The 23,970-nt window shown below is 54.5% G+C and overlaps 6 protein-coding genes across 6 annotated transcripts; 4 read left to right on the top strand and 2 right to left on the bottom strand.

The window, feature by feature from the left end:
* Window positions 1-702: 702 nt before the first annotated feature.
* Window positions 703-2,165, bottom strand: MCH5-3 (Riboflavin transporter MCH5; the record flags this gene model as incomplete). Its single annotated transcript, XM_032031534.1, has 3 exons — window positions 703-841; window positions 895-2,060; window positions 2,118-2,165. The coding sequence occupies 3 exons, from the start codon at window positions 2,163-2,165 to the stop codon at window positions 703-705; spliced, it is 1,353 nt and encodes a 450-aa protein (XP_031893012.1).
* Window positions 2,166-3,055: 890 nt separating this feature from the next.
* On the top strand, window positions 3,056-4,885 carry CGGC5_v005060 (putative transcriptional regulatory protein; the record flags this gene model as incomplete). The annotated part of the gene is made up of 4 exons (XM_066151390.1): window positions 3,056-3,333; window positions 3,397-4,053; window positions 4,102-4,589; window positions 4,647-4,885. The coding sequence occupies 4 exons, from the start codon at window positions 3,056-3,058 to the stop codon at window positions 4,883-4,885; spliced, it is 1,662 nt and encodes a 553-aa protein (XP_066009228.1).
* Window positions 4,886-5,948: 1,063 nt separating this feature from the next.
* On the bottom strand, window positions 5,949-6,521 carry CGGC5_v005059 (uncharacterized protein; the record flags this gene model as incomplete). Its single annotated transcript, XM_066151389.1, has 3 exons — window positions 5,949-6,187; window positions 6,266-6,394; window positions 6,482-6,521. 3 exons carry the CDS (start codon window positions 6,519-6,521, stop codon window positions 5,949-5,951), a joined length of 408 nt encoding a protein of 135 aa, XP_066009036.1.
* A 1,153-nt stretch (window positions 6,522-7,674) lies between these two features.
* On the top strand, window positions 7,675-10,131 carry nahA (Beta-hexosaminidase; the record flags this gene model as incomplete). The annotated part of the gene is made up of 3 exons (XM_032031511.1): window positions 7,675-8,202; window positions 8,477-8,970; window positions 9,021-10,131. 3 exons carry the CDS (start codon window positions 7,675-7,677, stop codon window positions 10,129-10,131), a joined length of 2,133 nt encoding a protein of 710 aa, XP_031893519.1.
* A 4,075-nt stretch (window positions 10,132-14,206) lies between these two features.
* AHK5-1 (Histidine kinase 5) lies at window positions 14,207-18,270 on the top strand (the record flags this gene model as incomplete). Its single annotated transcript, XM_032031500.1, has 6 exons — window positions 14,207-14,250; window positions 14,336-16,124; window positions 16,178-17,307; window positions 17,356-17,797; window positions 17,849-17,963; window positions 18,017-18,270. The coding sequence occupies 6 exons, from the start codon at window positions 14,207-14,209 to the stop codon at window positions 18,268-18,270; spliced, it is 3,774 nt and encodes a 1,257-aa protein (XP_031893516.1).
* Window positions 18,271-21,491: 3,221 nt separating this feature from the next.
* TPO5 (Polyamine transporter TPO5) lies at window positions 21,492-23,625 on the top strand (the record flags this gene model as incomplete). Its single annotated transcript, XM_032031478.2, has 4 exons — window positions 21,492-22,221; window positions 22,282-23,155; window positions 23,412-23,473; window positions 23,531-23,625. The coding sequence occupies 4 exons, from the start codon at window positions 21,492-21,494 to the stop codon at window positions 23,623-23,625; spliced, it is 1,761 nt and encodes a 586-aa protein (XP_031893008.2).
* Between the last annotated feature and the right edge of the window lie 345 nt (window positions 23,626-23,970).

Genomic DNA, 23,970 nt, shown 5'->3' with positions numbered 1-23,970 from the left:
AGTAAAGCTGGTCATTGTAGAGTGGAACCCCACTCGGTGATTGGTTGTCAGTGGGAAGATGCCGGAGGAACGATTGGACGACTTTGATTCCGCTTCATATTGCACAGCAAATAACCGTAGCTGATTTGTGGAAATGGGCGCATAAATATGCACTCCCTGGATTCTTTAGTCCAAAAAGAGTGGTTCTTTGTGATGACCACACTGGGTGGCTGCTTATCTTGGCGAGATAAATGGGGTTGAATGAGGTAGAATCGAATCAACGGCAGGCAAGTCGAGGCACTGCATGCAGCTTCTCCACAGTTACATACATGGGATCTCAAGAACACAATCAGGCTGCGTAGTCTCGGGCAGAAATGCTGCTGAGCGTTAGTTCACCTGCTCCTGAAAAAGACTTTTCCAGTTTGATAATTGCGTTGTTGTGGACTGTCGTTAAGCAACACCGGCCTACCTACAACTTCTAAGTGATCTTCAGACTCCAGTTTCCTCATTTTGTTGATGAATTTTGTTCTCGATGTTGAAATTGGTGCATGAGCGAACGACCAGTCCTCGAATAAAGTCATATGAGGAGGATCTGTCCATCACTACAGCCCGCTTCCAGACGATATCTTGGCTGACGTCCCAACATGGTTTCTCCAACTTCGATATACAGGAATACTCGATAAGATGGATTCCCCTCTGCAATCTTTGTTGGTGTCAAGAGGGCTATCGGTACAAGACACCGAGCCCAACGAAGCAAGCGGTTCCAGCGACATACGAAACCCCGGAGAAGACTATCAGTCCAAAATAGGAACCGTGCGATCTCTCAAGAATCGCTCCAGCTATAGGCACGCCAGTTAACGCCCTGAAAGTGTTAGCAACCCAGCTCATCTAAGTCTTGCCGCGGAATCAACTTACCCAAGACTAACAACAGTATACACTGTGGAATAGTATCGCCCGTAATCTTGCGTGGAACAGTATTCGCCCACGCAAACGGGTACCAGGCTGATGTTGCTTCCGCTTGCAAAACCAAAAACCACACAAAAGGTTATGACAGCTGCAGCATTACCATTTGCTGGCAGCCATATGGCCAAGATGGCGATAACACAAAGCAGGTTTGTGGCGATCATGGTGTTCATCCGGCCGAATTTGTCGGCGATAAGTCCAGGCAACCACCTGCCTGGAACGGAACCGGCATTGAGAAACACAATCATAAGAAATGACAGCCTCTTGCCGATTCCGTTGGCAAGAGAATACGATGCAACATATTCCAGTCCAATGAAGAATCCCCACTCGATGAAAAAGACTCCTATGGTCATCAAGAACACATTGTGTTGCAATAAGACGTGAAAGTCTGGCAGGATACTTCTGTTCAATGGCAGAGTATCGCGGAAAGATTTCCGCGGGCGTACAAGTAGGCAGCCAACCATCAAAAGAACAAGAGTTATCAGCCCCATCGAACGAGTTGTCCACGCAAACCCGATCTTCTCGCTCAAGCTGTCGAACATGAGGGGGAACATGACGCCTCCAACACTGCCCCCAGCCATGGCCAGACCAGTTGCTGCACCGCGCTTGACTTGAAAGTACTGCCCCACCGTCGCGACAGGCACGACAAATATGATGGATGTCGCCGAGCCCGCAAGGAGACCAATTACAACCAGAAAATGCCAGTACTCCTCGCAGAAACCAATGGAGACAAAGACTGCTATGTATAGCACGGCACTTGTAACCATGAGCCATGTTGGCCCATGGACATCGAAAATTGGACCAATCTGTATGCCACAGAAGAAGACCATAAAGTTGAAGAGGCCGAATATCCAGGCAAGCTGTCCTTCATCGATGTTATGAAGTTGATGGGTGGAAATCCAAGACTGATAGATGCCAATGCTGTTCATGAGCCCGAGGCCGCCCATGATGGCACAGAAACTTCCAAAAACAACCAGATATGCAGCCGTGCCGCCTTCCGGATAAACCTCCTCTAGGGAGTCATCAGTAAGCTCGAGCTCTGAGGTGAGAGCTTCTGACCTGGTTTGATTCTGTGCTTGAGTGCATTTCGACTCGGCACCCTTTTGGGAATGGCTAGACTGCTTTCTCATCAGTCGACGGGAGGTATGTATTATGCGGGATTGGGTGAGACTAACCTTCATCTTCTCGTTTTGCAGTAGCCGTGTAATTGAATGGATGGGCATGATGAAAGTGCAGTTGATAAGCAAACTAAAGACCAAATCTGGAGGTTTGTGGGCTTTATCTGGAAATTTGTAGGCTTTTAATATTATTGCTTGAGACAAATGCGCAGAACTTGAAGTTGACGAGAGAGAATAGAGACCTAGCTGCAAGAGATCCGTAGATTTTATTTGACATATCCATCACTCTTCCAATTCAACGGGCGAATTGGCTTCCTTTCACACAGAGTTTCGGCCACTAGAGAGTTCGCCGAATTGGTTTGGCCGACGACCAATTTTCGCTGGAGCAGCGCGTGCTTCTTCCCCTCATTTCGCCGAACTTGACATCATTCTGGCAAATTTCATCAACGCCCCCGAGACTGCTTCAAAATCAGCATTCGCCGAAATCGCTAAAATCAAAGCAGTTTGTTTTCTACACATTAGCAGCATCGCCGTGCTTCATTTGACCGACCACGATGGCCCCAACGCCGAGAAAAACGACCCCAGTCGCCGAAACGACACGACCTTACCGGTCGCAAAAGCGGCATCGGCCATGCGACCGTTGCCGAGAGATGAAATTGAAATGCCAGACAGAGGGCGAGCCACCGTGTCGGAGGTGTCAACAAAGCAATGCCGAATGCACATACGTTGGAAGACCGCATAAGCGATTACTGGCACAGAAGCAGGGCGCGAGACAAAACTCATCGCCAAGACCACCAGGTCGCGCTTCGTCTTGTCTACGAGACGGTACTGATATTTCGAATGGCCCGCCAACTGCTACAACTGACGTTGTCGACGAAACTGCTCCTGTTCAGAACCAGGCTTTCCTCGCATTCAGTCATACCGCTGATGTTTCCCCTTCAGCTGGTGGACAGCCTGACCGGCCTACGACTCAGATCTCTCAGAGTCTTGATAGTATGGACGGCCATAGTGCGATGCTCCTGGGGAGCTCTTCAGGGTCAGATCCCTGGCTGCTTCGTCATTTTCGATTCGATGAACTGGGTTTGCGGAGTTTTCACAAGTTGCATATCCGAAATGCTGGTGGCGTGCCGACGGCAGACAAGATACCGGTACACTTTCTGCTCAGTTCAGACGATCTGTATCAAAGTTCAACCGCCGGATTAAAGGCCGTTGAGTTGAGGAGGCGATTGGACTATTTGGTACCGCAGTCCGCAGGGGCTCGGCTTGTTCGTCTGTGAGTTTGATACATCATATCTTCAACTCCGGTCCATCGTTAACCCTGTTTATTCTCGTCAAGATTTCACAAGTATGTCTTCAAGATGCTTCCCGTAGTTTCCCGGACGGCAATGCGTTTGACATCGCAGGATGACCTCCCTCAGCCAGACATCCTAACAGAAACACCGACGCATCTTTTGGCCGCTTTGTATGGTTCGGCTATCCCGTTCGCCCACCAAGACGATCATCTGGTAGCCCTTTCTGCTTGTGATCCCGTCAACCTGGACGATGTATGGGAGATTTGTTATGCAAGCCTGCAAGAGGAATTCTGCAAGCCCCATCTACATGTTCTTCAAGCTGCAATCTTGTACCTTCACAGGACCCACGAGAGCCCGCGGCATTCTGCTTTTACGGATACGGCGTCTATTTGGCCGTTTATGGGAACAGTCGCAGGACTAGCACATAATCTAGGCTTGCATTTGGAGTGTAGGATGATGGGTCTTCCTGCTCAGGAGAAGCGACTTCGGCGAAGGTTATGGTGGGCAGTCTTCATACAAGACAAGTTCCTCTCTCTTCATACAGGAAGGTCTCCTTACATTCGGAACGATGAATGGGATGTCGACGAGCTTGACAACTTCGACTTTTTACCATGGAACGAGACGGATGCTTCGAGGGCGTCTCCATTTCAGGACCTGGCCAGACTATCACTGATCGCAGAGAGACTACAAGCAGACTTATAGTATGTCGAATGCGCTTCATTTGAACTCAAAAACTGACATGAAACAAGCTCTTTGAAGTCATGCCAGAAATTGGCGGAGAACCTGCCAGATTCTATTCAAGCTGCGCGGCCAATATTCGATGCCTTACATCAATGGCGGGCCTCCGTCCCGATACCAGAGACATCTCCTGAGTCAAGAATCTCACTGAACGAGAATCAGGATCCGTACCCTGCTTGTATCTCGCTCGCATACCTAACCCTAGTAGCGTACATATGGCGAGCTCTACTTCGGCCGACGGTTCGATCTGCCCCTCCGCCACAGATTATCGACGTCGACGCCGAGCCCCAGACCTTTCCAGACACGGGATTTCTGTTTGAGGACCTAAGCTGGAATTTCTCCGACTTCCCAGAGTTGGAGTTGCAATTAGAGGACGGCGCTCCAGACTCGAGTGCAACTATCAAGGAGCTTCACCAAGCGGCGCAGACCTGGGCAGAAACGCTGGTGAAGTTTACCTTGTCTCTGACTTCAAGCGACTTCAGCCAATTTTGGTACTCATGTGAGTTCCGACGATCTAATTCGAGAAGGGCTTGTCCCAAATTGACATTTAGCATAGGGTCCAAATTCAGTCTAGTAGTGGCCTCCAATTTCTTTATGTTGTTACTGATTCAGGCCCCCAATGCTGAAAGTGGCGTGCGAGCCAGAGAATTCCTTCAGAGATGGCGTCAGGTTGTCAAAGATCATGCCAGGGCCTCTCCTCTGTTCCTCTTGACTGCAACGGAGCTGAGCCAGGTCTATCAAACAGGAATTGCCGAAACGTTTTGTCTACCTTCTCATGTACAAGGCATCTTGTAACGTAATGATAAAAATGGTGACATAAAGAAGTGATGAGATTGCCACGAAGATTGCCTCGAATCAACATGAATCGTGAACTAAAACGGGCATTCGTGCCGCGGAGGTGGTGCTTGCTATAATATTTCGGCGAAACTATGCCTTCGGCGATGTCATTTGGCCGACGCAAATCATGCCTTGTGTGTAAGCCTGCTACTTAAACAGGCTCCCGGACTGCGCATGATCCCTCGAAGTAAAAGCTCCTTGATACCAAGAGCTGAAGACCTCGATTGCCGCTTGAAATGGATCAATTTCTCGATATGAACGAAGACAGCTTTGGACGACACGATACTGGAACACCTTGCCCGCCATATCGCCCGAGGATTCAGGAGTACGATGGTACCCAGTCCAGCCCTCCTTCGTATCGACAAGCCATCTCATCATTCGATAAAGATATCGCCCAGGGTTCAAACGAAGAGAGGAAGGAGACACCACAATCACAGGGGCAGTGGCCACGGTGGATCAAGCGCGTTGCAGACACATTCAAACCCGCGCCTGCACCAGTAGGGTAAGCCTTTGTCTAGATTGCTCGAAACAGTTTTCTCAAGCATACATATTTCGTGGCGTGTACTAAGAGTGGAGGCATAATAGGAACGTCAATCAAAAGGTCGTTATCTTCTGGCCGACCACAGCCACCTTTACTGTTGCAGAGTCTGTGTCACCTGTGCAAGCAGACAGCAAGAGTGAGAAGTCCAGTTCTTCGAAATATACTCAAATGTGCCGGTCTAATGCTCGAATGCTTCGCAGATCCCGATATGTGCTGTGGATCATGTTGCCGCGCGTAGCGCAGGTTGTGTTTCGAAAGAATGGTTCCAAAAGGCCGATACGATGTATGTACTACGAACGGGGCAAGTTTGACGAAGAACCCACGACGTAAATATTGCCAATGATTGGAATAGAGAATGATCTGCTGAAAGTGTACTGGTGTACCGTGCGCCAGATGTTTTGATGATTTCTCATTATCTCGAAGTAACAACAGAATAGTTGATCGCCATGGCAGAGCCTGTAGTGTACGGTACATTTCTGCTCATTGAAGCCGATAGTACTTAGTGGTGCTCTGCATCTGGCCCGTCCCGATGTCGTCGTTCGTGCTCAATTTGAGGGACAGCTCCTCCGCTTGGTCTCTTTTGTTGTTCCGATAGTTCGTCAAGATAACGCCCGGGGCGAAAAAGACATGTCCCGGTCCAGCAACTCTCTTTCCGTCAAGGTATATCTCCCAGCCGAAGTGCGCCGTTTGAGTCTTGCCCACCGGCGGATTATCAGCATCTGACCCCATCGGCTTCGCGTTAGTCTACCGCACTCTTTCATCACAAGGGAAGTATTAAAATGGGAAGGATGCAATACCCCAGATAACCTCCAGCTCGAATGCCTTCGCCCCGTCGCTTTTGGTGGCAACGAAGTGAGCGTGAACCTCGACGATGCCCGACTGGTTGTGCTTGTCGAAGGCACTGGCGTCGATGCTCTTATTAATGCCTTTGGCGATCTCAGCACTACCGACGCCAAGTCCACCGGGGAAATTGAGCCGGCTAACAGCGGTGGTGATTTGGGATTGTAGCTCACGGGCTGCTTGAGCCTGGCTTTCGAACTGTTGCGGAGACATATTGAGCTCAGTGGAAATACCGAAAGGTTTTGAGGGCCTGAATAGTAGAGAGTTAGTTGTCACCAAGAGCACTTTGTACAGACTAATGGCTTTGGAAGTATGCTTGATCTCTTGCATTCGAAGGCTCATCAAGGAGAGTTCAGCGAGGTGACGTTGAGGAGGTGTGGCTGGCTGATCTCCTCACTACTTGAGACATGAAGCCGCATCTTGGTGGACGCCTTGATTAAGCAGACGGATAGAGCGGGATGGATTAACCAGTGGCCGTCCTCATTTGACTTTGTTTACGAGCGGAAACATAGATCTTCAAGTTATCATCTGCTCGGTTTGCTTTTCTTTCCTTTTCTTTTCTTTTCATTTTCAGGGTTTCCTTCGCCGAGAGACAGGCTTATGCGGTGGCTTGACCATCGGAGCCAATTGTCTAGTTGGAGTGCACCTTGGTACCTGCAGTGGTAATCTTGCCAGATGACATATTGTTCCGTGAGTAGGATTGTAAAATAAATCGCCGCATCGGGACCGTGGATTTATCGTTGGGGTCAACAATCGTGTATCATCATCATCAGCATTTGCACCGGGCTCATCTTTCTGGCCAGGATAACAAGTGCCAACATCCACCGTAACATAACATATCAAAGCACCCATTTATTCAACTACCATCTACAACGTTCCAAAGACCCCAATTACCCCAGCTTTATCGTCCGTCGAACCCCGGCAATCTTCCCCCCCTCGAGCTCCGCAGTAGCAGCTCGGCAGACCCCACCCAGCCGGCGCGAACACCACGGCGAAAAGAGCAAGGCCACTGATAATCGGATATGCCACGCAAATTGCAACGTTGCTATCACAATTGCACAGAACAGTACAACTGCAAGGTACGCTAACTACAGCTCAATGATACGATACCGATGGGTGTTCCTGAGGGGTAAAAACCGGTCTGTTGATCCGCGGCTGTCACCTTCTACAATCGCACAGCTCCTCATTTCGGTTCGCCCCTCATTCGGGGGTTACCCCGCGCGCCGGGGAGCCATCGTGTGATGTCAGTTGGTGATCGAGATTTGATAAAGACGTGGTTATATAGCATAGCTAGCTGTAGACAACTTCTGAAAGGTGTGGTCACTGAGACATTGCCATTGGCGAATTGCATCCATCACTCGTGACGATGCGGTTCACGACAGCTCTTGCTTCGGCGCTGACGCTCGGCCTCCGCGCCGCAGCGGACGCGCTCCCCGGCCTCCCGACCGTGCCGTACACCACCACCGGCGGCACGCTGCCCTCCGACTTTTTCACGAAGATCATTGTGCATGAGCAGTATGCAGATTCAGTCGACGACAAAGGCGAGACGCTCATCCCACCCACCCTCCGCTCCTTTGCCGAAACATTCTCCGAAGACCTCGCCTCCGTCTTGAATCTCTACATCCCCGTTACGACCGGGACCGCCGCAGAGCAAGGCTCCATCTTCCTCACCCTCGACGAAGACGCGTCCAAGTTCAAAGATGCGGCGGGCAGAGAGACATCGGAGGGCTACGCGCTGAACGTGACCATCGACGGCGTCCGCATCGCCGGCGTGAGTCCGCTCGGGGCGTGGTGGGGCACCCGGTCGGTTCTGCAGCAGATGGTCCTCGGGGACGGGGCGGTGGAGCTTGGGTACGGGGTTGATAGCCCCGGATGGGGGACGCGGGGGATGATGGTGAGTTTTCCGGTCTTTTCCGGCTTTGAAGTCTTCCCCAATGGGTTCTTTTACTTCGGTGGGCACTTGCGCATGTCTAAACCATCTCCTATCTACGTCCATGATATTGCCCTCTGTTAACCTTACGATCTCTGTCGTCTCTGTCGTTACTATTGTCTTTATTGGGCTCCTCTCTGGGCTCTTATCTGGACAACCCTCGTGTTCTCTGTCACTGTTTTCTTCTCCGTCATCGACACGACAAAATGAATAACCAGCATGCTAATACCCCCGCCAGCTCGACATCGCCCGGCACTACTACCCCCCCTCCTTCCTAATCGAAATGTGCGCCTACATGTCCTTCTTCAAACAAAACACCTTCCAGCTCCACCTCTCGGACAACCTCTACAACAACGTCGCCATCTACTCCCGCGAGCGCCAGCTCTCCCTCTACGCCGCCTTCCGCCTGCTCTCCGACGACCCGGCCCTCGCGGGGCTCAACAAGCGCGCCAACGAGTCCTACACGCGCGCCGTCTTCGACGACGTCCAGATACAATGTGCCGCAAGGGGCGTCACGATTCTGCCCGAGATCGAGGCCCCAGGGCACGCGCTGGTGATCTCGCAGTGGAGGGAGAGTCTGGGGCTGAGCAGCGATTTGAGCCTGTTGAATGTGTCGAACCCCGAGACGATTCCGGTTATGCAGGACATTTGGGGGGTGTTTTTGCCGTGGTTTCACACGAAGACGGTGAGTATCGGGGCGGATGAGTACGTTGACCCGACTTTGAGCGAGGAGTAAGTCACCCCGGGAACCTTTCTGCTGAGCGTGTTACTGATGGGGGCAGGGCGCTGGTTGGCGAGTACACCCGCTTCGTGGACTCGATGAACGACTACATCACAACCACATCCGGCAAAAAGGTGCGCATCTGGGGCACATTCTCCCCCGCCTCGGGCGGCGACGTGAACAAGTCCGTCTCGATCCAGCACTGGGCCAACTTCGAAGCCAACCCGCTCTGGGACTTCGTGAACAACGGCTACGCGGTGCTCAACTCGGGCGACTACATCTACACCGTCGGCAAGTGGTCCGAGTGGTACGGCCACGAGCTGAGCCTGGACTTCATCTTCCACGGCTCGCCCGACGGGAGCGCGTTCGCGCCGAACGTGTTTGACCGGGAGAACGCGACGAACAATGCGGCCCGGGACAGTGCGGCGCTGCTGGGGCATGTGGCGCCGCAGTGGAACGACTTCGGGCCGAACGCGACGACGGTGACGGAGGCGTATTACCAGTGGAGGGACGGGCTGCCGGCGCTGGCGGATAAGCAGTGGGGAGGGGAGGTGGCGGAGGATGCGTATGGGGGGTTGTTTGCGAAGTTGCAGCCTGCTGCGCCGGGGCAGAATCTCGATCGTAGGATTCCGAGTGTGGGAGAGACGATAGTGGAATATGACTTCACTCAGAGCAACGGCAGCACGGTAAAGGATCTATCGGGCAACGGGTACCATGCGGAATCTTCGTGCGAGCTGGGTGAGGAGGGCGCCGTGTTGACGCCGTCGTGCAGCATCACGACTCCGCTCACGCAAAAGGGACGGAATTACACGCTCTCGTTCTCGATCAAGCCCACCAGCGCGGCCAAGGGCGCCATCTTCAGCGGTGGGGACAGCGGGCTGTGGTTCGGCAACGGGACGGTGGATGCGGTCATGTTGTTCTCGGGGGAGAGCACGTATGCGCTGAACTACACGTTCCCCGTGGGGGAGTGGACGGAGGCAAAGCTCGTTGGGCAGGGGAGGCAGACATTTTTGGACGTTGGAGGGGATAGGATGGAGTTCTTGACGATCATGGGATGGAACGGGGCGCGGTTTGTGTGGCAGCCGATTGCGGTGGAAGCTCCCCTGGCGACGGTTGGAGGGGGCGGGTTCGAGGGCGTCATTGGGGGGATGAAGCTTGTTGACGGTGCGTAGGATAGATGGGATTCAGACAAGCAGCTGGTTGCACACATCCAGTTGTGTTATCCGGAATAATGTTGGATGCCTCGGCATGTTGCGGCATTCAATTTCGATGAGGCTCATCAGGGCTTGCTCTGCACAAGTGCTTGAGAACAGAAATTCGCTGTCATGCAGATGGGCGGTGTCTGAGTCGTAATTACGTCGTGACGTGAGATTTCCGAAGCCTGATTTCCGAACCTGATTTCCAGACGCATTAGCCTGATCTTGAAACCTGGGTCCTCATTCTTCGCGCATGTGAGAGCAATCACGCAGCAACAATGCCAAGCATCGTGGTTACCGTCTGCTAGAAGGTTCTAGCGACAAAGAAACGGCTTCGGATTTACTATGCGCAGTGTGGTCGTGATCAGCGGTCGTAGGTTGAACCCCGGGCGAGCCGTCGAGTCGATGTCGCATTCAAGGCTCGATGCGGGTGGCATGGCCGCCCCGGGGGGGGCGATCGGGGTCTTCGGGGTCTTACGTAGTGAGGAGGCCGGGGGTGGTCGTCCAGAGCGAGGTACGGTGGCATTCGACGGGATGCTCGCCGCAGGGATGAGGGACGGGCAAGGGGCTGAATCAGGGTCCAGGAAGGGTTCTCAGGCGATGCTCATTGCTCCGAGTTGGGCCCCCAAACAGGCTGCAACGGTCTGCTGGTCTGCTGACGGTGACGATGTGAAGCACAGCAACAAAGGCGTTGGCAAGAGAACAAGTGAACATCCAGGGAGCGGGTTGGCGAGGGAAAAGATGAGATGAGATGACGATGGTTTGGGCTGAAGGCGGGCGGGACGTATTTTCGTCTCATTTTTTGGGTGTTGCATGAATGTGGCACCGAAAAGAATGGGTGAAAGTGACTCGACTGATGATGAATTGCTGCTATTCATAAACTCTTGGTTGTGAAGAGATGAAAGTGTTACCATCCACGGAGAAATGGACCAGAAACGAATGCGCGCTTTGGACCCCTAGGACCCCTCTTATCCAGGTCTCGCATTGAGTGGGTGGATGGATGAATAGAGACTGGACGACAACCCAACGGCGACGGCGACGGGACGGGAGGAGGCCGCTGAAGAAAAGGGGTCCAAGATGTCGAGCTGCGTGTTGGCGATGAGGGAGACGAACGGGCGCGTGGCTCATGCAATAGCAGTGGACATATGCCGCCGTCAGGAGTTGGCCGGTGGTAAGAAGTGGTGATGGAGGATCATGAGGTTGCGGTCGAAATGAAGTGCGTGTCAGAGCTGCAATCGGAACTTGGAAGGCGCATGGGGTACGTACCGGGAATAATGGGGACATTGGACCTGCAGCAGGAAGCAACCTGTCCCGAAACGGGTACGTACCTGGCGGTCCTTCCCTTCAGTGGTCTTTGCCGGATCTCTATTGGCCGCAAGTGAGCAGCCATGTGCGGACACTGTAGAGTCACGGTACGGGATTACAGCATATTTGCGGGGCCTGTCAGAGTTCACAGGGAAGAGCGGCTCCACCATGTCGAGAAGAGGGAAAGAGCGGGTCGCAACGAGTCAATTGCCCTGCTGCTTCCCAGCTTCCCGCTGCTGCAATTTATCAGATTCCAAGTTTCCAATAGCCAGTGTTGAGGGGCTGATCCTTCCCTTGGACATTGACTTTGGCGGCCGCACTGTGGTGGAGGGAGTGCTGCATTTGCAGTGCAGTGCACCTGCTGTTGTTGAGAGACGCTGTTGCTGTTGCTGTTGCTGTTGCTGTTGCTATTGTAGCAAGTACGGAGTGCCTGTGACTGCTCTTTCTGTGGTTGCCGTGTTGAGAGATGCAGTTGCTCTTGCTCTTGCTGGTGTTGCCGCAGTCATTGCGCCGCGGAAGGTGCACTGCAGAGGGATCCTGCTTGTTTGATGGTTGCGCTTGCCCGCCCTGCCAACAGCTGATGGGGCTCAGGAAAGAGCGAAGAATGGCACCTGCCTAGCGGTTGCAACATTGACTGAGCAGCAATTCCATTCCCTCTTGCCCATCACGGCATTCCTCGAAATCTTCCATTCCTAGGCTCATCGATCAGCTGCATTCCCGGCATCTCCGATTTGCATCGATGCCAGCCTTTTCTCTCCTTTCCACCGGCCGTCCATCAACACGAACAAGGGGTGCTACGTTGGGGGCTGACCAGGGGCACACCAACCAAGGGCTAACCACCAGGGCGTACAGATGGTGGGGGTCGAATTCAGGGATCCCGGAGCCAGTCCCGTCACCGTCGCACCCTTCTGGTTGGCCGTTGCGCTGCCTTCGGCCGCGAGTCTGCCATCGATGCATCGTCAGACTTTCATCAATCATCATCAACGAAGGTCGTCGCTCCAAGGAAAACAATGGGTTCATCACGACCACCTAGGTCGTCAGGTGGAGGATGACATTGCCGACAATGGCAAGGCGGTGACCGTTCAACCAGTGATGGGCGGCCGGTGACCATCGGATTGGCACTGCGGCAGACATCCTTCGCTCATGATGCCCACACGACACCGGCACTCAGTGTACAGATACCTCAACTCACACCACAATGCCATCCAACCCTCGCGCTGCCTGCGGATACTGTTACACCGAGCCAGAGGCAGATCCATGATCCCCATACCAAGGCCCATCACCCATGGCCCACCGCCCACAGCAAAAGAGTCTGGCCGCTCTTCAGAACCCACGAAGCTTTGCCCTACGTTACCTGAGTTCGCTGATCACTTCTTCTCGCCATCGAAATCGGCCTCGGATCTCGCTGCCCAAGTCACAAATCACACTTTGCAAAAGGTTGATTGGCCGGGGTCTGCGTGTCTGTGTCTGTGTCTGTGTCTGCCTCCTCCAGCCGCCACACCACCACCACAGACAACCCCCCAAGAACCATCTGTGCCATCCCACCACCATCCAACTCGACTGTTTTAGCCTCTGCCTCTGTTCGTTTGTCGTCTTCAGGCCGCGAAACACGCTACAAATCTCTGCCTTCCAGAACACGTGTGGCTGCGCTAGAGCGCCTCCAGACCCCTAAACCTTGGTCCCAAGAAACCATCGGCCTCGTCCAGCCTCTACGCAGTACACTATGCAGAACGCCGCCTGATCGGAACACACACTCAAACAGTCCTTAGTGGCCACACTTGCGGCGTGCCGCCAGAGGTTGCAGCGGTTGGGCATCTGAACTCTGCTCACCTTTTCTTTTGGCCTGCCCTGCGGAGTCCGGCTCATCTGTCGCCAAAACATCAGGCTTGGGCTGCAAAGAGACAAGCCGCACACTTTCTTCGACGGCCACTAAAGCCTAGCGCATCTCAGAATCTCCGAGGGACACCCCGGGACACGCAAAACGAAGGCAAACGACAGGCTCAATGGCCCAAACCAACACACACCCAGGTCACGCACGCCGTCCTCCTCCCGCGCACCGCAGCGCCTCGACGGTGGATGGGCTCATGGGAAAAAAGGAGGGGCAGTTCTGATGGTTGGATACCTAGGCAGGTACCTTGGACGGCCGGCCCATACCACGAGCAAAGTCGATATGGTCCATGGACCGACGACGGTGGATGCCATCCTGCCCGAAGAACCGGTTTCCCATCCAGGGCAAGGATAGCCGCTGGCTTGGCCCATGCCGTTCCATGATCCATCTGCCCTCTGCCCGCCTGCTGCCCTGCAACCATGGCCGCACTAACGCACCTTAGGCGAGCTGCAAGACCAAGACCACCTCCATGTCTTGCCTGCCTTTTGCTGCTGCTCAGTGCTTTGCGGGTGCTGCACTCTCACTCGCACTTTGCTAAGCACATTGGCCACTGGACTGGCCCGACCAGGTCCTGCCCCCCCCAACCGTCTCGAACAGCGCCCATCCCGGCTTCCGGGATCCTTGTTCCACTACAGCGGGGAGGAGCGGCATTTCAGTCATGCCCTCCGCCTCACCTCAGATGCTTGCCTGCGTGCTGCTGTCGTTGCTCCTCCTCCTTGACCTGGCCTTGGACAAACTGTGACGACAACACTGAGAACAAAACCTCTCCATTGTTGTTCCTGCCGCCTCCCAGATCCCATCGTCAGACCATGGGCAAGACGAGCTTCATCGCAAACCTACTACGACCCTGAATGAAGCATGAACAAGATATCTGAAGGCGCCCGTGAGTGGGAGACATTCAAGTACGCAACCACTTGCTGTCAGCTTGTTCGACGAGGTGTAGCTCTGGACCAAGAACCGCTTTACTGACAGGCGATGCGTCACTAGATATGATTCTTTCCACATTCCCAGTGCCGTCTTCAACAGCCCCGACCGTCCGATCCCGTTCTCGGCTCTCTCGTCGTCGCCCGACACAGGCCTCACTGCCTTTGCGCAGCTGGGAGCCCTGCGACTGAACGCCTCCCGCGCCCTCATCTCCCTCTTCGACCGCCAGCACCAATACATTGTCGCCGAGGCCACCAGATCTGTGCCTTTGACCCCGAACGCAAAATACCCCTCAGTAAACCACCTCTGGCTTTGCGGGACTGCCATTCCACGCGCTTTTGGAATTTGCGAACATGTTCTCGTCGGAGCAACTCGTGAGGAGGTGCAGGCCGGCGGCCCCGTGGCCAGTGACGACGAACTTCCTGTGGCCGTAGTCCCAGACCTTGGCGCTGACCGGCGCTTCTGTAACCGCCCGTACATCGACGCGGCTCCGTATAACCGCTTCTACGCAGGTGTTCCGATTCGCTCCCCAAAAGGCATCAACATTGGCGTCTACTGCATTTTCGATGACCGCCCAAGGGCTGGGCTCGATGCCGACTCGGTGCAATTCATGAGAGAGATTTCCCAGACGGTGATGGATTATTTGGAGTCGAGGAGGGTGAACGAGAGCTATCGTCGCAGCGAACGCATGGTCTATGGCCTGGGCGATTTCATTGGAGGCAAAGATGAGACCCCGCCAACCACTAAACCCCCGTCGCCGAGATCTTCATCGAATGGGTTTGACACCCCGGCGACGTCGCCGCCGGAGGAGCCACCGTCGCCGAAATCTGGACCCATCGAAGCCATTCGACCGAATATCAACCCAATCAGTCGAGATCCTGCCGCCTCACCGTCCAAAATCGACTCGAGTGATTCCGTCGAGACCACCGCATCGACCGCGACCATAGCTACAACAACATCAAGCTCTGCGCCCCCAGACCCTCGTTTGACGGAAACTATCAAGATCTTCTCACGGGCCGCCAACGTCATTCGCAAGTCTTTGGAAGTAGATGGTGCACTTTTCCTCGACGCCAGCATTGTGTCATTCGGCGGTCTCGTTAGCGGTCCTCGTAGGGCGAGCGAAGTCGCGGATAATCGCTTTTCCAGTAGTGACGACAGCATGTCCGAGAGATCTGAGGATGCCAATGACAGATGGTGCAAGTGTTTCGGCAGATCGTCCACGGTGGAAAGCGTCATGAATAGCGGCGAAATCCCTCAGTTCGGCCGGAAGACATTGCGAGAACGGTTCCTTAAGAAGTTGCTGCGAAGATACCCCAACGGCAAGGTCTTCAGTTTCGATGAAATGGGACAATGGAACCACGTTGACTCTGAAGGTGACGACACGGACCTTACTCCGACAGAGGATAACGAGCAGTTGACCCGACCCGAGACCCGAGCGGCGCACTCGTACTTTACACGACGAAACGAGGCGAAAACGATTGTAGACATGTTTCCTGGGGCGAGAAGCGTAGCAGTGGTACCGTTATGGGATCCTTCGAAAGAGCGCTGCTACGCTGGAGGGTTTGTGTGGAGCAAAAGCGCGTCTCGCATTCTCACCGCGGATGCCGACTTGCCGTACTTGCGTGCATTTGGCATGGTTACAATGGCAGAGATTATTCGTCTAGACGCCATCATTGCGGAGAAGGCAAAGACAGACATCCTTGGGTCACTCAGCCATGAGCTCAGATCACCGCTTCACGGTGTCGTTGCTGCGGCGGAGCTGCTTCACGATACTCAGCTTGACGCATTCCAAGTGGACGTCATCCACACCATTGAAATCTCGGGCAAAACCCTGCTCGATACAATTGATCACGTAAGTCTTACATGAATGGCCCTCTCGGCATGCCGCTTGCTAATATGATGCAGCTGCTTGATTACAGCAAAGTCAACACCTACCTGCGAGCCTCTAGGTCTCAGAGACGTAACAACGGACCGGGACGCGGGTTGCGCCCGGAAGCATCAGCTTCCATCGAGTCAGGCATGATGACATTGGTCTCCGACGTACACCTTGACTTGCTTGTCGAAGAGGTCATCGAGAGTGTCTTCATCGGCCACAGCTTCCAGCATATGGTTGCTTCTCAGCTGGCACGCCATGGCACAGCTTCCGGGCCGCCTACACCTGCTCAAGAGAAGTTGGACGCCATTGCTTCCAGCGAGGGCCTCGGCCACAAAAGAAAGCCTTCGGAGACTCAGCCTGCCAACTTGAAGGACGTCAAGATTCTCGTCGACATTGATCCGAACTTTTCGTGGGTCTTCCATTCCCAGCCCGGCGCACTTAGACGGATTATCATGAACCTGTTCGGCAACGCTCTTAAATACACATCGAGCGGCTTCATCAAGGTCCAACTCAGACAGGAAGAAGTGGTTCATAAGTCGGCGAGGTCAGCATCCATGGTTGTTCTTACCGTAACAGACTCCGGCAAGGGCATCAGCGAGGATTTCCTACGCAACAAGCTCTTTACCCCCTTCTCTCAAGAGGATGCCTTGGCTCCGGGCACGGGTCTTGGATTGAGTCTGGTAAGGCAGATTGTTGCAACACTCGGCGGCACGATCAGCGTCAAGAGTCAGCTTGGCCATGGAACTAGCATGACCGTGTCAATGCCACTCGTGCTTTCACGCAAGGCGTCTAGCCGCGGACGTAAATTCTCAGCGGACTTGAGCTCCCTAGCCGGCAGGAGACTCTCTGTCCGCGGGTTTAGTCGGGGTCTTGATAGCTCAGAAGAACTTCGTGCCGGGGGCCATGATCTCCCGGTCGAGAGTCTTCCGCTCAAGTGGCTGGACGTGAGCATCACGGACGAAAGTACAGGAGCTGCCTCTTCTCCCGCGGACCTCACACTTTGTAGTGAAGAAGCATTCCGGAAGCTTGACGCGTCTCACAGCAGGGGCAATGAACCACCACTGGTAGTCGTTTGCGCCAATGCCGAGTCAGCTCAAAAGCTGGCGACCTCCTACAGGCGGTCTCGTCAACAGACAGTGATGGAGTTTATCGCACAACCGTGAGTAATGTCGACGGCAGAATATGTGCATGACTAACATGTAATCAGCACCGGACCACGAAAAGTCGCGAAGGCCCTTGCTTGTGCTCTTGATCGATGGCAGCAGCGACAGGCCGTAAAGCTTGTGGCTGCGGGGCCGGATGCCATGTCCGGGCCTCTCACGCCCAACAGCGCGTTGAGGGCGGAACTGTCCCCAGGGCGTAAGAGGGCTCAATCTGAGAGCATCAAGAGCGTTAGGATGGCCACGACCCCAGACGAAATCATCACGCAATCACCGCTCGATAACTGGATCGCCCAGCCTGATCCGGATTTCACACTGAAACTTCCCTTCCGCCCCGCCGCGAAGGCCGCTGGCGTCGCATCGACCGCATCCCCAGCATCAACGCCTGGCACTGCTACACCTCCTGTGCTTGCGTCTTCATCAATGGCCAAGACCATAAATCAACAACAAGAGTTCCTTCTGGTGGACGACAATCCAATCAATCTTAAAGTTCGTGCGTCCATTGAAAGAAAACGAATTGCACCATGCTAACAGTCGCAGATTCTATCAGCATACATGAAGAAACTGAACAAGAAACATACTACAGCGACAAACGGGCTGGAAGCTTTGCAAGCCTACACCGCGCAGCCCAACAGATTCTGTTGCATTCTCATAGGTATGTCGACATCATGCATAGGCACGAGGGAGGAGTCGCTGACAGTTTCTCAGACATTACGATGCCCGTCATGGACGGACTTGAGGCTACGAGGCGGATTCGAAAGTTTGAAAGAGCCCATCACCTTCCGCCTGCGGTGGTCATCGCCATTACCAGCTTGGGGTCGGCCAGCGCGCGACAGGAGGGCTTTGCTAGCGGCATGGATCTCTTCCTCACGCGGCCAGTGACCATGACGGAGCTGGTGAAGATCCTCAAGCAGAGGAAACTAGTTGATGACGATACGGAAAAGCAGGTCCTTGGAAAGTGACCTGACGCAGTAGACGATAGGCGTGTTGGAAACACGGAGGGTTTGTCATTTGGCGGGTTTTTGCAAGGCGTTTTGGAGGTTGACGCAGGGTATGATTAGTCCCGGACAGGACATAGAGAGGGGCTCAAACGGGAGCATTCGATTTTCAACAGGCACGGGACAAGTCTCGAAGGGGGATTTGGCGCGGTGAGACTTTTATCAAAAGACAGGCGGTGCTAGCAGGTAGCACCTAGTACGTAGTCAAAATGGAGCAGACACGATTCACAGTCGGCATTCGGGAAACAGAGCCCACTCTGTTCTGGACTTGTCGGGTGGCCCCGGCGACGATGGCGGTGGCATGCATGTGATGGACCAATTGAGGCCCCTGAGAACGACGCTGACCGCTACTGCATGATAAATATTGTAAAAGAGAGTAGTGATCGATGATGAAAAAGGGAGGTATAAATGAAGTGAGGCTGATATAAGTTCTCTCACACGAAGGATGCATTCCAGAAGGCTTCTGGAAGAGTTTACATAGTTCGTGGATGAGGCGCTGATTCTGTGCGGCCAGGTGGTCGTGTGGCCGCACGGCTTGTGTCATCGGCAGTGGCCGAAGGACGCGTCGCTTGTGTGGAAATTGGCGAGAGATGGGGAACCTCGGCTTTTGATCGGCATAATGGGGCGGAGGTGCCAGGGGTGCGTTATCTTTAGCGGTGACGCAGACGGATGACTTTTGGGGTTCAACGCTGAGGCATCGTGAAGGGAATCAACTCAATGGTTTGAGGGAGAATTGAGGATGATGGGAAAGGGATGGGATGGGGTGATGGAGGAGACATTGGACGGTAGGATAGGCAGGGTGAGGCGGCGCATTGGATGGTGGTGGTATCGGGCCGAACGGTATCGGTACCTTGAAGTGGTTTCTGGCTGGCTGATAAGGAATCTCCCGGGGACCCTGATTGACTTGCCTTGTGTTTGTGTCTCTTATCAGTCTGTTTTGTGTGTGCTTACGGAAGATGCCCGGGGGTGGTGTCTCGACTCATGAGGATAGGACGCTCACGCTTCGGTTCGGGGATTCTCGTTGTCGCGATTGTGTAGGACTGATCTGAAGGTGATGGGGGTTTGGCGATCTGATGTTTTCCGAGATAGGATGCCCGGCACGCTGGGGATCAGGGGAAGCGCGCGTGTGTGAGTGAGTATGGATGATGGTGGTTTCGTGGGTTGTGAGAGCAGCAAGCTGGCGAAGCGCCGTTATCTTTGTAGGTGGAGCGGGAGCGCGGTTGCATTTGAGGTAAGGGTACGTAGTCTGGCTTTGGGGGAGCGCGGTCTGGGTGTGATGTGAGTGGTTGAGAAGGACTTGTTGGAGAAAGACAGGCGATGGGGGAACGAAGCACGACGTTGCCGGCATGAGGTGAAGTTTATTTCTGGGAGTTGGGGTTTGTGGGGTTTGAGGGACTGGTGTAGCTGGATTGTGAGGCTGATGGAAATGGTTCTTGGCAGAGGGGATGTTGTCTTTTCTGTTTGAGGGGTTCAAGAGATGGTGGTGATGATTTGAGGATGCTTGTGATGAGTACGGATAGAGTTCGTCTGCCAGCTCCAATCGACCCAGTCCCAACAAGATGGCAGACCAGACGTTCCTTTTAGGTATCACTGCCGTGAAGGCGGACGGCATGGCTTGTACGGGCTTAGGCCCGGGCTCACCGAGCCACACCCTGAGGAGCCGTGAGGCGTTAGGATTCGACAGCGATAAGGTGCTCCTGTCAGTGTCGCTTCATTTCTCCTGGGAACACCTTGGCCAGGGTCTCTCTCCGGGGGTGCGAACCGCTGGCTCGTCACCTCCAAGCTTTCCCTCCCTCCCCCTCACCAGACCGCGCTACAGATGTAACTGACATGTCGCCCTAGGCCGAAAGGGCTGATCGTCGTTGCAGCTGCTGGGCTCGTTGCAGCGCAGCTCGTCGCGTGTGTCTGCGGAGAGAGAGGGGAAGGGGGATAGGGTAGGTCGCATGACATCACGGGCTGTAAAACAAGCCTTTCGCTGCTGTGTCTTCCCTGCTACCGATCCTGCGGACCGCGGTTGGGAGCGCCCGGAGAACTGTCTTCGTGTGAGTGTGTGTTACCTCTGTTATCAGCTTACAGCGTCCCAGCTCTCGCGGCTATTCTGTCGAGGAGGGAGGGACGTGTACGCCAATCCGCGGGCTGTTTGATATCTATCTCAAGTGACATGCTCATGATTCAGTCAGGCACACAGAAAGACAGAAACAGACGGACAGAGAGACAGAGACAGACAACATCCACCCAACCGAAAAGCCCCGGGCGGACACTGCTGATACGCACGAACCACCTAACCCCATAGATCCATTTCTCTCAGTCCACATTCGAACATGACCCCCCTGGGCCGAAGATATCGCTTGTTATGAATGATTGCCTTGACAAGCGTCTGAACCCAGCCCAGCTCAGCTTCACACAATTGTTGATGATAGTCGTGTACCCGCGGTTGCAAGTCCATGTTGATGTATCCCCCGTAGATACAGCGTCGTCTCTTGTCTACGGACTAACACTCTTCCACGCAGCCAGCGGCACCAGCAAACAGGCCATCAAGCCCATCTCGGCCAATTCAACGTGTCTCTCTATCTATCTGCTCGTCTGTCTGCTCTCGGTCTGCGGGGCGTGGGGGAGAGGCTAGCGTGTTGGAACTGGGTCCCCCCTCACGCACCCCCCCGATCCCGTTGCATTGGGGCGCCGCCGTAGCCCAGGCCCCAAAGATGGATCTCCTCCGTTTCTGTGTCATTGAATTGTGTCCTTGGTGTAGTTGCTGACGGCGTTGTGTGTGTGTGTGACTCGACTGGATCGACGGGCAGACCACGGCATAGCTGGGTTGCCATGCTGGCTTGCTGTCTCTTTCTCCAAATCTGCCGGGCATACTAAAAGAGTCGCTTAACCCTCTTTTCCCCCCATTTCCCGTTTCTTCCCTTTCCCCAATTGAAGCTCGCGTGAGTGCGGTTTAATCTTTTTTTTGTATCTTTACTTGTATTTTAATACAGCCGGGTCTTCTTGTTCACTCCTTTTAAAACCGGCGCTGCTCCCCTGCGCACGGTACCTGTCAAACCGGCCCAATCCCCCCGATCCTGCGCGAACCGGTCGACAGCGGGATTACACACGCACTCACCGACCGCATCCTCCGACCTCAACGTCGTTCACCGGAACACACACCTCGATACCGAACTCACACCGCAACACCACCCAACATGTCGGATTCCATCCGCTCCGTCTCAATGGGCGAGGCGCCCCCTCGCGTCTCAGCCGACCAGGCCCTCGCCCGCCTGGGCTACAAGGCCGAGCTCCCGCGCAACCTCTCCATGCTCTCCATCCTCGGCCTCTCCTTCGCCATCATGGCCGTGCCCTTCGGCCTCTCCACGACCATGTACATCACCCTCACCAACGGCCAGGCCGTCACCGTCCTCTGGGGCTGGGTCCTCGTCTCCATCATCTCGCTCTGCATCGCCGCCTCCCTCGCCGAGATCTGCGCCGTCTACCCGACCGCCGGCGGCGTCTACTACTGGTCCGCCATGCTCGCCCCCGCCGGCTGGGCGCCCATGGTCAGCTTTGTGGATGGCTGGCTGACGCTGGTGGGAAACTGGACCGTCACGCTGAGCATCAACTTCAGCGGCGCGCAGTTGATTCTGAGTGCGATTAGCATTTTTAATGAGGACTTTGTCGCGAACGAGTGGCAGACTGTGCTGTGCTTCTGGGCTGTCATGCTCGTGTGCGCGAGCGTGAACGCGTTTGGGTCGCGGTATCTGGATTTGATCAACAAGGTCTGCATCTACTGGACCGGCGCCTCCGTGCTCATCATCCTGGTCACGATCCTGGTCATGGCGCCCAGCAAGCGCTCTGCCGAGTTTGTGTTCTCGCATTATGATGCTTCGGCTAGTGGATGGCCCTCCGGGTGGTCCTTCTTCGTCGGTCTGCTTCAAGGTAACATCGCAACCTGTCGTAAACTTACGCAAACATGAGAAAACTAACATCTTAAAACAGCCGCATACACCCTCACCGGCTACGGCATGGTCGCCTCCATGTGCGAAGAAGTCCAGAACCCCGAACGCGAAGTCCCCCGCGCCATCGTCCTCTCCGTCGCCGCCGCCGGCGTCACCGGCGTCATCTACCTCATCCCCATCCTCTTCGTCCTCCCCGACGTCACCATGCTCCTCGAGGTCGCCAACTCCCAGCCCATCGGCCTGCTCTTCAAGACCGTCACCGGCTCCGCCGCCGGCGGCTTCGGCCTGCTCTTTCTGATCCTGGGCATCCTCATGTTCGCCGGCATCGGCGCCCTCACCGCCGCGTCCCGCTGCACCTACGCCTTCGCCCGCGACGGCGCCATCCCGGGCTACAAGCTCTGGAGCAAGGTCAACCACAAGCTCGACATGCCGCTGTGGGCGCTGTTCCTCTCCACGGCTGTCGATTGCGTGCTGGGGTGCATCTACTTTGGCTCCTCGGCGGCGTTCAACTCGTTCACGGGCGTGGCGACGATCTGCCTGTCGACGAGTTACGGTGTGCCTGTGCTGGTGAACTTGATCCAGCGCCGGAAGGCGGTGGCGAACTCGCCGTACCCGCTGGGCAAGTTCGGCACGCTGATTAACTGTATTTGCATTGTGTGGATCGTGTTCGCGGTGGTTATCTTCTGCATGCCGGTGAGCTTGCCGGTGGACGCGTCGACGATGAATTATGCTAGTGTGGTGTTTGCGGGTTTTGCGTTCATTGCGGTTGTGTGGTACTTTGCGTACGCGAGGAAGAACTTCCACGGCCCGCCGGTTGCGAAGGAGGAGTTCCAGCCTGGTGAGGATGGGGTTATGGAGGGAAAGGTGCCGGCTGGGGCTGTTGATTCTGAGACTACGGGCAGTGCGGAGAAGAAGTAAGGAGATGGATGGGGGATTGCGACTTTGTGATTTGTGATACCACTTTTGAGAATTGCATGGCGAATCGCCAGTTTGAAGCTGATCGCACATAACTATATTCAGGTCTCTATCGGATACGAAGAGTTCTCTTAAGAATAACTCATTCCAGATGAAATAGCGACGTGTCAGCAGGAAACTTCAAAGCCCACAGGCGCCCTGATTCAGTGATCCATGCTAGCATTCTATTTCCCACTGCTGCCGTTCTGCCGCCAGAGCATACTTTCCTGGAGACGCTCAAGTGCGGCGGAAGCAGGATGACCTTGGTGCCATTCAAGGTAATCCATCGGCCCTGGAAATCAAAGCCGAGACCGATATGTTGACCGTATTGATAGGCCTGGGGTGGGGTTGTGGAACGAGGAGGAAAGTCTACATTGGGGTTCTGTTCGAACTTCAGATCCGACGCAGAATTCTTAGCCGTTCTCCTTGAAATAAAGTGATCCATGGCAATTTCGAGGTTTTCGTCATCTTTGGCCCAAGTTCCTCCGAACGGCGCTTTCTCGCGCGCCGCTTGGTGATGATTCGACATTTGTGTAGGGCAAAGCACTTTACCATACGGTGTGATAATGCACCGACTGTCATCAGAAAACGCCAATTCGCGCAGCTCCAAGTCTAACGCGATCATGTCTGTGGCTTGGCCTGTTGTAACCGACCACATCTTTACTCCAAAACCACCCTGTATAGTGGTAGCCATTGCTAACCTGTTTGAGTCGGGGGTGAATGAGATGCAAGTGGCTGAGTTCAAATCAATAGAGGTTGCAAACACACGCTGCTC

The sequence above is a fragment of the Colletotrichum fructicola genome (assembly GCF_000319635.2).
Source record: "Colletotrichum fructicola Nara gc5 chromosome Unknown KSG_Nara_v1_contig03, whole genome shotgun sequence".
NCBI lineage: Eukaryota > Fungi > Ascomycota > Sordariomycetes > Glomerellales > Glomerellaceae > Colletotrichum > Colletotrichum fructicola.
The sequence above is the reverse complement of the archived record's forward strand: the minus strand, read 5'-3'. Positions and strand labels throughout refer to the sequence as shown.